This window comes from Salvelinus namaycush, chromosome 7 (genome assembly GCF_016432855.1).
Source record: "Salvelinus namaycush isolate Seneca chromosome 7, SaNama_1.0, whole genome shotgun sequence".
Taxonomy (NCBI): Eukaryota; Metazoa; Chordata; class Actinopteri; order Salmoniformes; family Salmonidae; genus Salvelinus; species Salvelinus namaycush.
In genome coordinates, this window is record NC_052313.1 from 27414771 (window position 1) to 27428411 (window position 13641).

Here is a 13641-nt window from a genome sequence, read left to right on the forward strand (position 1 = left end):
ATAGTACAGATACCGCAAAAAAATACTTAAGTAGTACTTTAAAGTATTTTTTACTTAAGTACTTTACACCACTACCTGCTGAGAAGGAAGCGGGTGCTGTCTCATGAACTCTGTGACCTAATGGAGCATGGGCCTGACCTTTAGCCATCTGGAGAAACAGTCTGGCATCTGCAGGGACAGATCTGGAGCGGCTACACACAAACAGACTCGCAACACACACACACACACACACACACACACACACACACACACACACACACACACACACACACACACACACACACACACACACACACACACACACACACACACACACACACACACACACACACACACACACACACAATAATGCGATGATAGGGTGTAGTTTTCATATCACGTGAACCAAAATACCTTTCTGCAATCTGCATCCCAACCTGGGCCAACGGCTCCACACTCTGGCCAAACTGGGCAGCATTCGGAGCACTGGCATTGCCCAGGAGGTGGCGGACATAGATGCCCTAAATCAGAGAGAGAAAGATAGATTGAGAAAGAGAGAGTCGGAATGACAGACAGAATAAAGCGAGAAAAATCACAATTTATGATCCGCTGTGATCCATTTATGATCCTCCTGAATTGATGATCCTCCTGATTTTCCCATCAGCATGAAAGAGGGAAAATGCCAATGGTGTCTATTTTCAACCGGGGCTCAGAGATAGATGAAAGCCAACGCAGATTGATGAGAAAAAAAAACATTTTGAATCTTTACAGAACACACTCCAGGAGTCTGCTTTGGTTTGCCGTGTTCAGGTACAGACGAAAGATAATGAAAGCAGACAGGAGAAAAAAGTGTGTGTGTGTGTGTGTTTCTTGATGAGATTTAATTAGATGAGAATGTGGACCTGGGAATAGTTTGAGCTCATTAGCTGCCTCTTCAGCTGAACAGCCCCAAAGAGATGACAAGCTGGGAGATAGAGAAACTGCTACAGTGTGTTTATGTGTTCCTTCATTTACGCCAGTCTATCTAACGTCAGTGAAAAGGTGCATCTTATCACACAGCTCTATGGGGAGTAATTATAGACTCCTTAAATGCACTCTGTGTGCATGCTTGTGTGTGTGTGAAAGAGAGAGACTAACCTGAGCGATCCCTGCCATCTTAAAGACAGAGAGGGCCAGGTAGAAGTTGAGCTGAGGCAGAGGATGGCATCCCCCGGCAGTAGATGGAGATCAGCTCCTCAGGAGTGGGTACACCTGGCCATTGAGAGAGAAATACAGACATTGGAAACTTAAGGCGTCCGCATACATAGGTTCGGTTAGCTTCTATCAGACCTCGGCTAGGCGAAGCGACCGTCTTTGCTCTCATACTCCCAAAAGCCGTTTGCTTGACAAATTTGAGGAAAAAAAGGGCAATATTACTGTTCTTTGTCCCTCTTGAGCCACCGTAGCAACAACATAGGCAGAAACACTTCCTCAAAATAGTCAGAATTAATCTTAGAAATCAAGAAATCTATCATTCATTTTGACGAGGAGGTCTTAGTCGCGCAATTTTACATCTACAGTAGCTAAGATGTTTGATTAAGTATTTCTCAAGTGAAAAAAATGTGCATGAAAACTATTCGTCTCTCGCTGAATGACAACAAATGTTCCCACTCCTACTACTAGTAGTACTGTTGACCAATCACAGACGAAGGGACATAGACTTCAGTGGCCGAAGTCTTCGACTTGCCTCAAGAAAACATTTTGTGTGTGCGAACTGCCAAAGACCAGAATGAACAAAAACGTCTCAAAATGTAGTAATAATATATGCGCAAACTGTTCTGACTGGGAAGCATACGGTAAGCTTAGCGTGTGTGTACTTTACTGTATTTATACTTAGAATGCAGTTTTTCAATGGTAAAAGTAAAAAAATAGCTGGAGTGGGACTTTTAACTTAGGATTTAGAGATCAGAAGCTGACCCTGCCTTCAGCATTTCTAACAGTGTCAGATGTAAGGGTTCAGAGGTTATACCCTCCACACCCTTCAGGCTGCCCATGCTGTTGAGGACGCTGAGGCTACTGGGCCAATAGTTGGGTATCAGGAAGTAGTGCAGGTCTGCCATTGGCTGGCCCGTGGTGGATGCCAAGAGTGTGTAAAGCTGTCATTAAGGCAAAGGGTGGCTACTTTGAAGAATCTCAAATATAAAATATATTTTGATTTGTTTAACACGTTTTTGGTTACTACATGATTCCATATGTGTTGTTTCATAGTTTTTATGTCTTCACTATTATTCTACAATGTTAAAAATACAAAAAAATTAGTAGGTGTGCCCAAACTTTTAACTGGTACTGTAAATAGTCAAGTACAGATACCCCCCAAAACACCTTAAGTAGTAGTATAAAGTATTTTTACTTAAGTACTTTACACCACTGGCTATATAGAGCGGGTGCCGATACCGAGTCAATATGCAGAGGTAAAGGTTAATCGAGGTAATTTACACATGTAGGTAGGGGTAAAGTGACTAAATAATAGACAGATAACAAATAATAAATAGATAATAAACAGCGAGTAGCAGTAGTGTAAAAACAAGGGGGGGTGTCAATGTAAATAGCCATTTGATTAATTGTTCAGCAGTCTTATGGCTTGGAGGTGGAAGCTGTTAAGGAGCCTTTTGGACCTAGACTTGGCGCTCCGGTACCGCTTGCTGTGCGGTAGCAGAAAGAATAGTCTATGACTTGGGTGACTGGAGTCCAATTTTCGGGGCCTTCCTTACCCCTGATCACACGTAAACACAGGTCACTTTCATAGCAGCCACTTTGTACTGCTTGTCACATCTATGTGCTCTCCTCCTCTCACCTCGTCCCTTGACTTGTGGACTTCAATGCACAACACATCAGCTGTATGTGACCAGGCGAAAAAAATAAATAATCCAAGCCAAACCGCTACACACAGCCTACATCGTTGTCACCATATCAGCTAAAGTAATGTCATTGTCAGCATAGATAATATAACTAATGTGTTAGTAAACCCACTACAATCATGCAGTAACGTTACAGTGTACAGTCAGTAAGCAGTTACACCGTCAGGCCCCGGTGGCAATAAATTTGTAATACCAAAAGCTTACCTTGACTTGGAAGAGTTCCAGTGTTGTGTTGGAAAGTCATAGCCAGCTAGCTAACATAGCACACCTCTGTTTGTGAAGGCTGTTTCAGTAGGCTAAACAAGCTAGCTGCATTTGCTAGCTAAGTAAGTGAAACTGAAAGTGAAAAAACAATACAAAATCTCTCTCTCTAGCTTCTCCTTCATTTAGAGAGAAATGAATTTGTCCAAAACTGTTCAACTATTGTCTTTCTCTCTCTTTGAGTCAATTACTCAACACATTTTATATACTGCAATGCTAGCTAACTGTAGCTTACGCTTTCAGTAGCCGATAATTCTCTGATTCTTTGATTGGGTGGACAACATGTAAATTCATGCTGAAACAGCTCTGATAGGCTGGAGGACATCCTCCAGAAGTTGTCATAATCACTATGTAAGTCTATGGAAGGGGTGTGAAAACCATGAGCCTCCTAGGTTTTGTATTGAAGTCGATGTACCCAGAGAACGGAAGTTAGCTGTCCTTTGCTACACAATGGTGCTGTTGAGGCTACTGTAGACCTTTGCAAAATAGTGTTTTAATCAGTTATTTGGTGACGTGATTATATTTAGTATAGTTTAATCTAAAAAACATAACGTTTTAAATGTTTTACAATTTACTTTTTAAAATGAAATTCACTGAGGAGGATGGTCCTCCCCTGAGGAGCCTCCACCGGAAAAGTGGGGTTGGACTGCGGCGGCAGGTAGCCTAGTGGTTAGAGCGTTGGACTAGTAACCTGAAAGGTTGCAAGATCAAATCCCCGAGCTGATAAGGTAAAAATCTGTCGTTCTGCCTCTGAACAAGGCAGTTACTCTTCCTAGGCCGTCGTTGAAATTAAGATTGTGTTCTTAACTGACTTCCCTAGTTAAATAAATGAAAAATAATTTTTAAAAACTGTCCAACACTGAAATTATCAGACACCAACACTTGGACCGTGACTCACAAAATGCGAAAAGTTGAATTTACCTGCATTGTCTGACAGTGAGCTTGTCATTGTTGGACACTCCTTATGTCTTTCCAACATTGTCGCTGAAGATTGACAATGTTGAACATGTGCTGTTCACGAACAGGAGTTGTTTGGTCTTCCATAATTCAGTGTGGATGAATCATTTGTAAAAGCTAAGGTACAATTAATACAACATAGATATTTTGTTTCGTTTCAGTCGACATAGGTGAGTATCAGTGCATTACAGATCAAACCTTGCGCAAGTCAGATGTTTTACGTTTTCTGTAAACCGTCACCGCAAGAGCGACTGAGCTCATTTCACAGATCTGTAAAAGCACATTATTTGCTGAAGGCCCGCACTTGAGCGATGGTAGAATTTACAGATGCCGTATAGATCGTGTACACTAGGAACTATTTTACTCACCGCAGATTGTTTCCGCCCGGACGTAATTTACAGAAACTCAGGCTGACAGCTGATTCGAGCTGTGTAGACGTGTACTAGTTGTCATCCATCGCTTGTAATCTTTCTTTAATTGTTAAGGCTTTGCAATCTAGGCATTTTACATTTGAACAACGGAGAAGTTAGTGTGCCTTATTCCTTGTAGAAACATGACCTCAGTCGAAGAACTGAAGCTACGAGTGAGAGAGCTGGAGAATGAGTTGATCAAGTGTAAGCAAAAGCGATGTACGGCGATGTGTGCCGAGGAACCTGCTGACAACAACCATCCTCATCACAGACCAAGGATCGACAAAATGAGTGCTGAAGTAGTGGACTCAAACCCTTACAGGTAGCTAGCTATGTTAAACTGTCAAAATTTAACGGCCGCGAATGGAGTCATTTGTGATAATAAATACATAAGACTAGCTACCTGATCTGGTTGACACCCCAGAAAAAGGGCCGGCACGTCCCATATGGTGTAAACTGTTTACCTTAACATTTTCTTACCTTACAGTCGTCTGATGGCTTTGAAGCGAATGGGCATTGTTGAAGATTATGAGGTAATATATTACATTCTATTGTTATCTGATACACACAAATGTTACCCAATTCCAGTATTTCACCAATATTGCCAGGCTTTGAAGAAATCCCTGTTGCAGGATTCCTGGATATCCAGAATTTTAAAACTCTATACAGATCTTATATGACAATAACATGGCATGTGTTTCTATCCTACTGTTAAACAGAAAATCCGGACGTTCACTGTAGCCGTGGTGGGTGTTGGAGGAGTTGGAAGTGTGACTGCAGAAATGCTCACAAGATGTGGCATTGGTAAGGTAATACAAACTTCACATTACTACATCAACATATCATTCCTTTCTACCTGATGCTTCCGATGGACAATGTCCATCAATGCGACATGCATTGTGTCATTCTGCCTTACGCGCCGCGCCTCCTCTTTGTACAGCTCATCCTGTTTGACTATGACAAAGTGGAGCTGGCCAATATGAACAGGCTTTTCTTCCAGCCTCACCAGGCTGGTCTCAGCAAAGTAGAGGCAGCGGAACACACACTCAGGTACAGTTACCTGGTGGGTGGGGGGGGGGGGGGGGGGGTTGTGTTCTACTGAACACACCCCATGAGTGATACCCCAGATATTTACATTGTTTTATATGATATCATGTCGCTATAAGGTGCTGGCATATTAAACAATTATGTTAACAGGACTATCAACCCAGATGTGCAGTTTGAGACCCACAACTATAACATCACCACCATGGACAATTTTGCACATTTCATGGATCGCATAAGGTGAGAAGTGATGTCCTCTCCTAAGTGCCAAACTGCTCGTGTGGTCATTTGTACAGAGTGTTTTCAGTATTGAATTGCTCCACTGTGCTGTTCCATACGGCATGAGTGTTTTCTCTGTTTTCTGACTCAAGTTCATTAGATAACATAATTGCGTAACAGTATGACATTGGATACTGTAATGTACATGATGAGGACAACTCTGAAATAAACACTTAAAATCACGTAAAATAATCTAGAAAGGGGGTTACATTGGTTAAAGTTTCAGCATCTAGAGGCATAGTACAAGTCTAAAGTTTGGACACCTACTCATTTGTGCTATTTTCTACATTGTATAATAACAGTGAAGACATAAAAACTATGAAATAACACATATGGAATCATGTAGTAACCAAAATAGTGTTAAACAAATAAAATATATTTTGATTTGTTTAACACGTTTTTTTTGGGGGGGGGGGGGGGGGTTACTACATGATTCCAAATGTGTTATTTCATAGTTTTGATTTCTTCACTATTATTCTACAATGTAGAAAATAGTAAAAATAAAGAAAAACCCTTGATTGAGTAGCTGTGTCCAAACTTTTGACTGGTACTGTATAATAGCATCTTAATTTCAGCCAGTTTGCTACAGCAGGATAATAATCCAGCAGCAACAAGAAATGTGAATTATTATGTCTGTAGAGGTTGATATTTTTCGTAAGGGAAAATCAAGTCTGAAATTTCAAAGTGGAAATATATAAACTTCAGAAGCCTTTTTTTGAACCTCAGATGTTGTCCTGCAACAGGGGGATCAAATTAAGATCCTACATCTGTACCACTGGGTAGCCTACATTACAAATAACGTAAAAGAATATCCACACGTTCACTACAAGGTCAGTCTGTATGCTCTCCTGTTCTTAAGTACTCTCTGTGTTGTCTCAGTCATGGGGCACTTCAAGATGGAAATGCTGTGGACCTGGTCCTGGGCTGTGTGGACAACTTTGAGGCCCGGATGGCCATCAACACAGTCAGTACTAACCTATATCCCTCATTCCCTGACTATAAAACATACATTATTGAGTTGTTGAAGATCAGATGATGTATGTTGGTCATCTTCTTGCTGCCTAGGCGTGTAACGAGCTGAGTCAGATCTGGATGGAGTCGGGTGTTAGTGAGAACGCCGTGTCCGGACATATCCAGCTCATCATCCCCGGGGAGACGGCCTGCTTCGCAGTACGTCACAACATACACTTGCTTTATAGGCAATAGACAGTGTCAGAAAATGAATTGCGGCAGATGGCGTTACGCTAACCCAATGTTAACTTTTATGCCTTTCCATAACCCGTACCTTAATTCACTGAAGCTATTCCTAACCATAACACAAACCTTGTTCCAAACCTTAACCCTAACCTTAATTAATTTTCACCCCTATACACCCTTCCACTCGTATGCCTAAACTTATGTTTTTTTGTTCTGCCAGTTTCCTAAGCAATATTGTTCTTTACTCCATATAAATTGATGTCTGTAAACTCACCCAAAACACAAGCTTTGATTGCCATAGTTGACATGAGTTGATGACATGGAGTTGAAATTGATCACCTGGGGGTGTATTCAGTGACGAAACGTTCTGGACGTCTGTCCTACACGCTACATTTCTATCTGAACGTTCTTTGATGTTGCCACCTCTGAACATGGCCCTGTTGGGTGAGTTGCCAATGCCGTGCAATGCACTTACTTCCTTCTCCATGTGACAGTGTGCTCCTCCCCTGGTGGTGGCGGCCAACATTGATGAGAAGACCCTGAAGAGGGACGGGGTGTGCGCTGCCAGCCTACCCACCACCATGGGCGTGGTGGCAGGGATCCTGGTCCAAAACGTCCTCAAGTAAGATATGAGTGACATTCGTTTTGTAAATGAGCCCTGGGTCATATCCATTAGGCACCAAACGGAATACAACGTATTGAAGCCGGGAGGGACTACCTGAACTTGTCAAAATAAGAAACACTTGGTTTTTCTGGTGTGAAAAGTTTTGCTACGATGCGCCCTAATGAATATGACCCTGATCATACCCCACAATTCACATAACAGGGTTTCCTATGAAGGTATTCTAACTGTGGGTTGTGGTCCTCAGGTACCTGTTGAAGTTTGGCACAGTCAGTCACTACCTGGGCTACAACGCTATGCAGGACTTCTTCCCCACTATGGCCATGAAGGCCAACCCCACGTGCGATGACCGGTACTGCAGGAAACAGCAGGACGACTATAAGGTGACTGACCAAGGAGGCCCTTTCTTTCTATCTTTCTCTTCTCACTTTCTCCTCTCTTCTCTCTCTCTCATATATCATGACCTGGGCTGTGTGAGGGGATGTACATGACCTGGTACAGTTGTAATTCAGTTGTGTGTGTTTGTGCTTTGTGGCCCAAAGAAAAAAGAGGCAGAGCGGCCGAAAAAGGTTGTAGAGCAGGCGGTGGAGGAGGTGGTTGTTCACGAGGAGAACGACTGGGGTGAGTTAGCTAAAGTGTTGATATTGCCTAAATGTGTTGTCCATAGTAAGTGATCCTGTCTAGCTACCATTACTGACCTATGGTTTTGATCTGTTAGGTATTGAGCTTGTGTCGGAGCAGACAGACGAGGAACTCCAGGCCGCCTCCGGCCCAGTCCCTGACCTCCCAGAGGGCATCACTGTGGCCTACACCATCCCTGACAAGGTCAGTACCAGGCAAACCTTACAAGAATACTATATTGTCGTAGTGATTTGTTAACGAACGGCGACAATGCAACGCTCCTTGTTGGTCTCGAACCCGGGGTCTTCAAGCCACACCTGCTAAACACTGCTCCAATAAGGCATCTCAAGGAAGGTTAGACTAATAATGCCATTTGTCTTCTTTTCCAGGAGACGGGGACATCAGAAGAGGAGACGGTGGAGGAAACGGAACAGAGTCTAGAGGAGCTGATGGCTCGGATGAGGAAGCTGTAACTAGGACCGGACAATCCGTCGTTATTATCGTCATGCATCGCTTATCTCAGCAACATCACAGTGAACCTACACAGCAAATTGGCCAGTGTTACCTAGTGTTGATATTTTTTTGTGTAACATTTCTAGTATTGAAGGAGTTAAGGCTTTACAGTAACCAGTGTGTTAATTTAACACTGGAAAGTGTGGACCCGTATAGACACTGGAACAGTTACATTTAAGACTGTGTTGATTTAACACTGGAGAATTTTGCTGTGTACCACCTTTTTAATAACTAAGCAGACACCACGCAAAGCTCCATTGCAGGAGGTATGCTGTATCTTACTGTCTCTCCATGTTCTAAAATGGAGCCAAGTTTTTCTCTTACCCTCTAACCCTACTACAGTATCAATACTCCTTAATGCAAGTACTTTTGCTCTTTTGACAAAGCGAATGCAATGCATGGTTAATGACCTTAAGTGCTGCTGTTGAGAATGATCTTCATATTCCCCAAGGGTAGGAATTTACTAGTGTACGCCCGTTCAGTATGGAAGCATATAGCTGTCGAAATTTCCATTTGAATTTCAGCATCGGAGGGCACAAACTGGTAGTTGAAATAACCTATCCTGACCCTAAATCGTATGTAATTCTCGTTTTGTTGTAATGGACCTGGTACATACAGATGTTATCGGTCTGATGAATTATGCTTGTGTGTCAACTGTTGACTGAGAGGAAAGATTGTTGTAACACTCGGCAATTGAATATTGCCGAAGTTCAGCATTACAGCGTGATTTAAATTGAAAGGCGATATTGCCACGTTAGTGGAGACGGCGATCACAGTAAATGTTGGCTCAATCGGAAATTACCTTAACGTTTCTATCACACAATCTAATGCTACAGCTTGAACGACGCCCTAAGCCTCTGATCAACTACTACTACTACTGTATAGAATGCTTATTAATGAATTAAACTGGATTGTTAATGCATTTCCCACCTTCTAAAACATTTTGAATGAGGCCCAACATTTCTTCGCATGACCTATCTGCGCCCTGTCTAGCTCTGGTCCATACCGTGACGAAAAACGAGTGGGCTCTGCATTCATTGTTGTGGTGGTGCGATGGACCACTGCTGCTCCATGTCATGCTCTCAGCTCTTTAAACTGATATACCTATAACCCGAAACGGTCTCTGCTGAAACTGTATTGACTGACTCTGTGCACACCTTGTTTCAATAAAGTATTTATTAGCCGGAATACATTTGATTAGTTTATGGTATTTCATTTACAGATTCTTACACAATGACATGAGTACACAGTAAGACAATGCACTTAGAGTATATGTTTGGCACATGACAGGGTTTTGGTACCTTACATCAACTTTGGCTTCATGTACATTCACACAGACAATGAAGGCTCAACTTATTCATTAGTGCACAACGTAGCAAAATGTTTTTTATTGGGCAAGTTCAGGGTAGTTCCTCACCGCTTCGGTCCGTTTTCTTCCATTTGAGGTCTAGTGAATACACCTCAGTGAAATTGTGTGGTGAGAGATCTAACACGTCAGAACCTCTGCAATAGGGCAGAATTCTGAAAAACTGATGGCATGGGTTTGAAACCCATTATCTTACTTGCATAAATACTTTACGTGAGGTAAATACATTTAAAACTGCTCAGTGATATACAATTATTGATTTGCACCATGGCATGAGATCAAGGTTCCATCTTGAAACAGGCATATGTCATAGTTTACATGAATAAAATATCTATTACTGCATGAAGACTTGGCACTGATTGCATAACCGGCACAGCATTCTGTAACAATACAGCTCCAAAATGTGTTTTTATATGAGCATGCATACAATAGTTATGAAAGTGTACAGCTGTAGGAATGTCCATTTTGGCCATTTAGCAGACACCCTTATCCAGAGCGACTGACTTTGATGAATCATTATCCAATTATCAAATTCAAAATGTAATTTCAACAGTTATACACTTCCATAGGTACTAACAGTGAGCTATTGAAATTTGGAAACATTCGTAAATATAGAATAAAAAAAACCTTCTTAACCTGAGTTTCAGGCCCTGACAAGGGCAGTGTTGACATCATTTCCCATTCTTTCATAATAATACATGATTACATTAATATCTTTAAAAAAACAAACACAATACAGCCATTTAACAGACATTAAATAAAGCATACTTCATATTTTCATGAAGGAAGTTAGCTACAGTACACTTAACAGGCGACATTACAACACTGTTCCGTCTCAAAGCAGCATAAAGAACCATTGAGAGTTCCATGGACGTTCTTCTCAGGAATGCAGATTGTAGACCCTGGCTCTATTGGAATTCTCTTTCCGTGATTCCCCGGACCCTATCTCACCATCTTCTCAAAGAACATTGTTGGAGAAGATCCAAGGTCCCTACCCTTGGACCTTCTCCACCCATGCATTTCTATAAGGAGATGAGGAAAGGTCACACGTGGAATCGAGGGAAGACAAATTGGGAAAGAGCCCCAGTGTTCTAGGTCCCCCAGGGGTGAGGAGATAGATGGAGGGATCACCTGGGGGCATGTGGGAGAGGGGCGGGCCCTCGTAGGCTAAACGTGTCCCCACTGGACGAGTGCCGAGACGGGGCCTTCCCACACACCAGAGACGGCTCCGCCTCTTTGATCTCCATGGCTCGCTTGTAGAGTTCTGCTGCTTTCTCAAAGTCCCCCTCCTCATAGCTGGGGGAGATAGAGAGAGAGGAGGGAAGACAGAATGATGGACAGAAGAGAGAGAGAAATATAACATTACAGGGTTCATAAAGAGATATGGGGATGAAAATAAAACTAGTATAGCACTGTATATGTGTATTCACAATAAGATGGTGAGTGTGTGTATGTTTCACTATTTTTCAATGTCATGACAATTCCCTTGTAAAATCATATCAAATTACAAAATCAAACAAAGAAAAGTTGGTAGAATGTAGGAAATTAGAATGTTTGGTTGATAAGAGCAACAGTGTTGATTTGAAACCCATTCTATTTCTTTGCCATGGTGACTTTATTCATAAGAATACAATTTCATTTGTATATGATGATGTCACAAGAGCAACTTTAGTAGAATTTCAAATGTTAGAATGTTTGGTTGAATAACACCAATGTTGATTTGGAACTCAGCTTTGGTGGCGACAACCCCAAGACTCGATGTGCGACTTGCTTCGGCTATCTAATATTATAAACTCAGCAAAAAAAGAAACGTCCTCTCACTGTCAACTGCCTTTATTTTCAGCAAACTTAACATGTGTAAATATTTGTATGAACATAAGACCCAACAACTGAGACATAAACTGAACAAGTTTCACAGACATGTGACTAACAGAAATGGAATAATATGTCCCTGAACAAAGGGGGGGTCAAAATCAAAAGGAACAGTCAGTGTCTGGTGTGGCCACCAGCTGCATTAAGTACTGCAGTGCATCTCTTCCTCATGTACTGCACCAGATTTGCCAGTTCTTGCTGTGAGATGTTACCCCACTCTTCCACCAAGGCACCTGCAAGTTCCCGGACATTTCTGGGGGCGAATGGCCCTAGCCCTCACCCTCCGATCCAACAGGTCCCAGACGTGCTCAATGGGATTGAGATCCGGGCTCTTCGCTGGCCTTGGCAGAACACTGACATTCCTGTCTTGCAGGAAATCATGCACAGAACAAGCAGTATGGCTGGTGGCATTGTCATGCTGGAGGGTCATGTCAGGATGAGCATGCAGGAACAGTACCACATGAGGGAGGAGGATGTCTTCCCTGTAACGCACAGCATTGCACTGCAATGACAACAAGCTCAGTCCGGCGATGCTGTGACACACCGCCCCAGACCATGACGGACCCTCCACTTCCAAATCAATCCCGCTCCAGAGTACAGGCCTCGGTGTAACGCTCATTCCTTCGACGATAAACGCGAATCCGACCATCACCCCTGGCGAGACAAAACCGCGACTCGTCAGTGAAGAGCACTTTTTGTCAGTCCTGTCTGGTCCAGTGACGGTGGGTTTGTGCCCATAGGCGACGTTGTTGCCGGTGATGTCTGGCGAGGACCTGCCTTACAACAGGCCTACAAGCCCTCAGGCCAGCCCCTCTCAGCCTATTGCGGACAGTCTGAGCACTGATGGAGGGATTGTGCGTTCCTGGTGTAACTCGGGCAGTTGTTGTTGCCATCTTGTACCTGTCCTGCAGGTGTGATGTTCGGATGTACCGATCCTGTGCAGGTGTTGTTACACGTGGTCTGCCACTGCGAGGACGATCAGCTGTCCGTCCTGTCTCCCTGTAGCGCTGTCTTAGGCGTCTCACAGTACGGACATTGCAATTTATTGCCCTGGCCACATCTGCAGTCCTCATGCCTCCTTGCAGCATGCCTAAGGCACGTTCACACAGATGAGCAGTGACCCTGGGCATCTTTCTTTTGGTGTTTTTCAGAGTCAGTAGAAAGGCCTCTTTAGTGTCCTAAGTATTCCTAACTGTGACCTTAATTGCCTACCGTCTGTAAGCTGTTAGTGTCTTAACGACTGTTCCACAGGTGCATGTTCATTAATTGTTTATGGTTCATTGAACAAGCATGGGAAACAGTGTTTAAATCCTTTACAATGAAGATCTGTGAAGTTATTTGGATTTTTACGAATTATCTTTGAAAGACAGGGTCCTGAAAAAGGGATGTTTCTTTTTTTGCTGAGTTTACTTTTAATGAGCTTCCACACCCAGCAATATAACCAGTCCCAACCATTGATTGCACAGGGTCATCAGTATCTTCCTGCAAGACCTTCAAATCCCATCATCAAATGGTAAAAATCAAATACTGTATTCTTACCAGAATTTGTTTCATTACAATATTTTTTTTCTCTCCCATGTTTAAAATACATTTAGGTACATATATAATTGGTTTTGTATGTGA

At 42.6% G+C, this 13641-nt stretch overlaps 2 protein-coding genes and 1 long non-coding RNA gene across 7 annotated transcripts in view; 1 reads left to right on the top strand and 2 right to left on the bottom strand.

The window, feature by feature from the left end:
- LOC120051169 overlaps positions 1 to 4307 on the bottom strand; it is a 55605-nt gene extending 51298 nt beyond the window's left edge. For all 4 annotated transcript variants that reach the window (XR_005477231.1, XR_005477232.1, XR_005477233.1 and 1 more), the window contains exons 1-3: positions 4059 to 4307; positions 1117 to 1230; positions 394 to 500 (exon numbers count right to left, since the gene is read on the bottom strand). This is a non-coding gene — a long non-coding RNA (uncharacterized LOC120051169). The remainder of the gene's footprint in view (positions 1 to 393; positions 501 to 1116; positions 1231 to 4058) is intronic.
- Positions 4308 to 4486: 179 nt separating this feature from the next.
- LOC120051166 (ubiquitin-like modifier-activating enzyme 5) lies at positions 4487 to 9972 on the top strand. 2 transcript variants are annotated; one of them, XM_038997879.1, is made up of 12 exons: positions 4487 to 4826; positions 4992 to 5037; positions 5224 to 5313; positions 5445 to 5554; positions 5702 to 5788; positions 6707 to 6791; positions 6893 to 6997; positions 7519 to 7646; positions 7894 to 8029; positions 8189 to 8267; positions 8365 to 8471; positions 8657 to 9972. In XM_038997879.1, exons 1-12 carry the CDS (start codon positions 4648 to 4650, stop codon positions 8738 to 8740), a joined length of 1236 nt encoding a protein of 411 aa, XP_038853807.1. In that variant the 5' UTR covers positions 4487 to 4647; the 3' UTR covers positions 8741 to 9972. The 2 variants fall into 2 exon arrangements, with proteins under 2 accessions (XP_038853807.1, XP_038853808.1); XM_038997880.1 differs by lacking the exons at positions 4487 to 4826; positions 4992 to 5037 and having other exon boundaries at positions 5224 to 5308.
- Positions 9811 to 13641, bottom strand: part of nphp3 (nephronophthisis 3) — a 28507-nt gene continuing 24676 nt past the window's right edge. Inside the window, exon 27 of the mRNA XM_038997883.1 lies at positions 9811 to 11442. Coding sequence (XP_038853811.1) covers positions 11274 to 11442 — 169 coding nt within the window. The 3' untranslated portion in view covers positions 9811 to 11273. The remainder of the gene's footprint in view (positions 11443 to 13641) is intronic.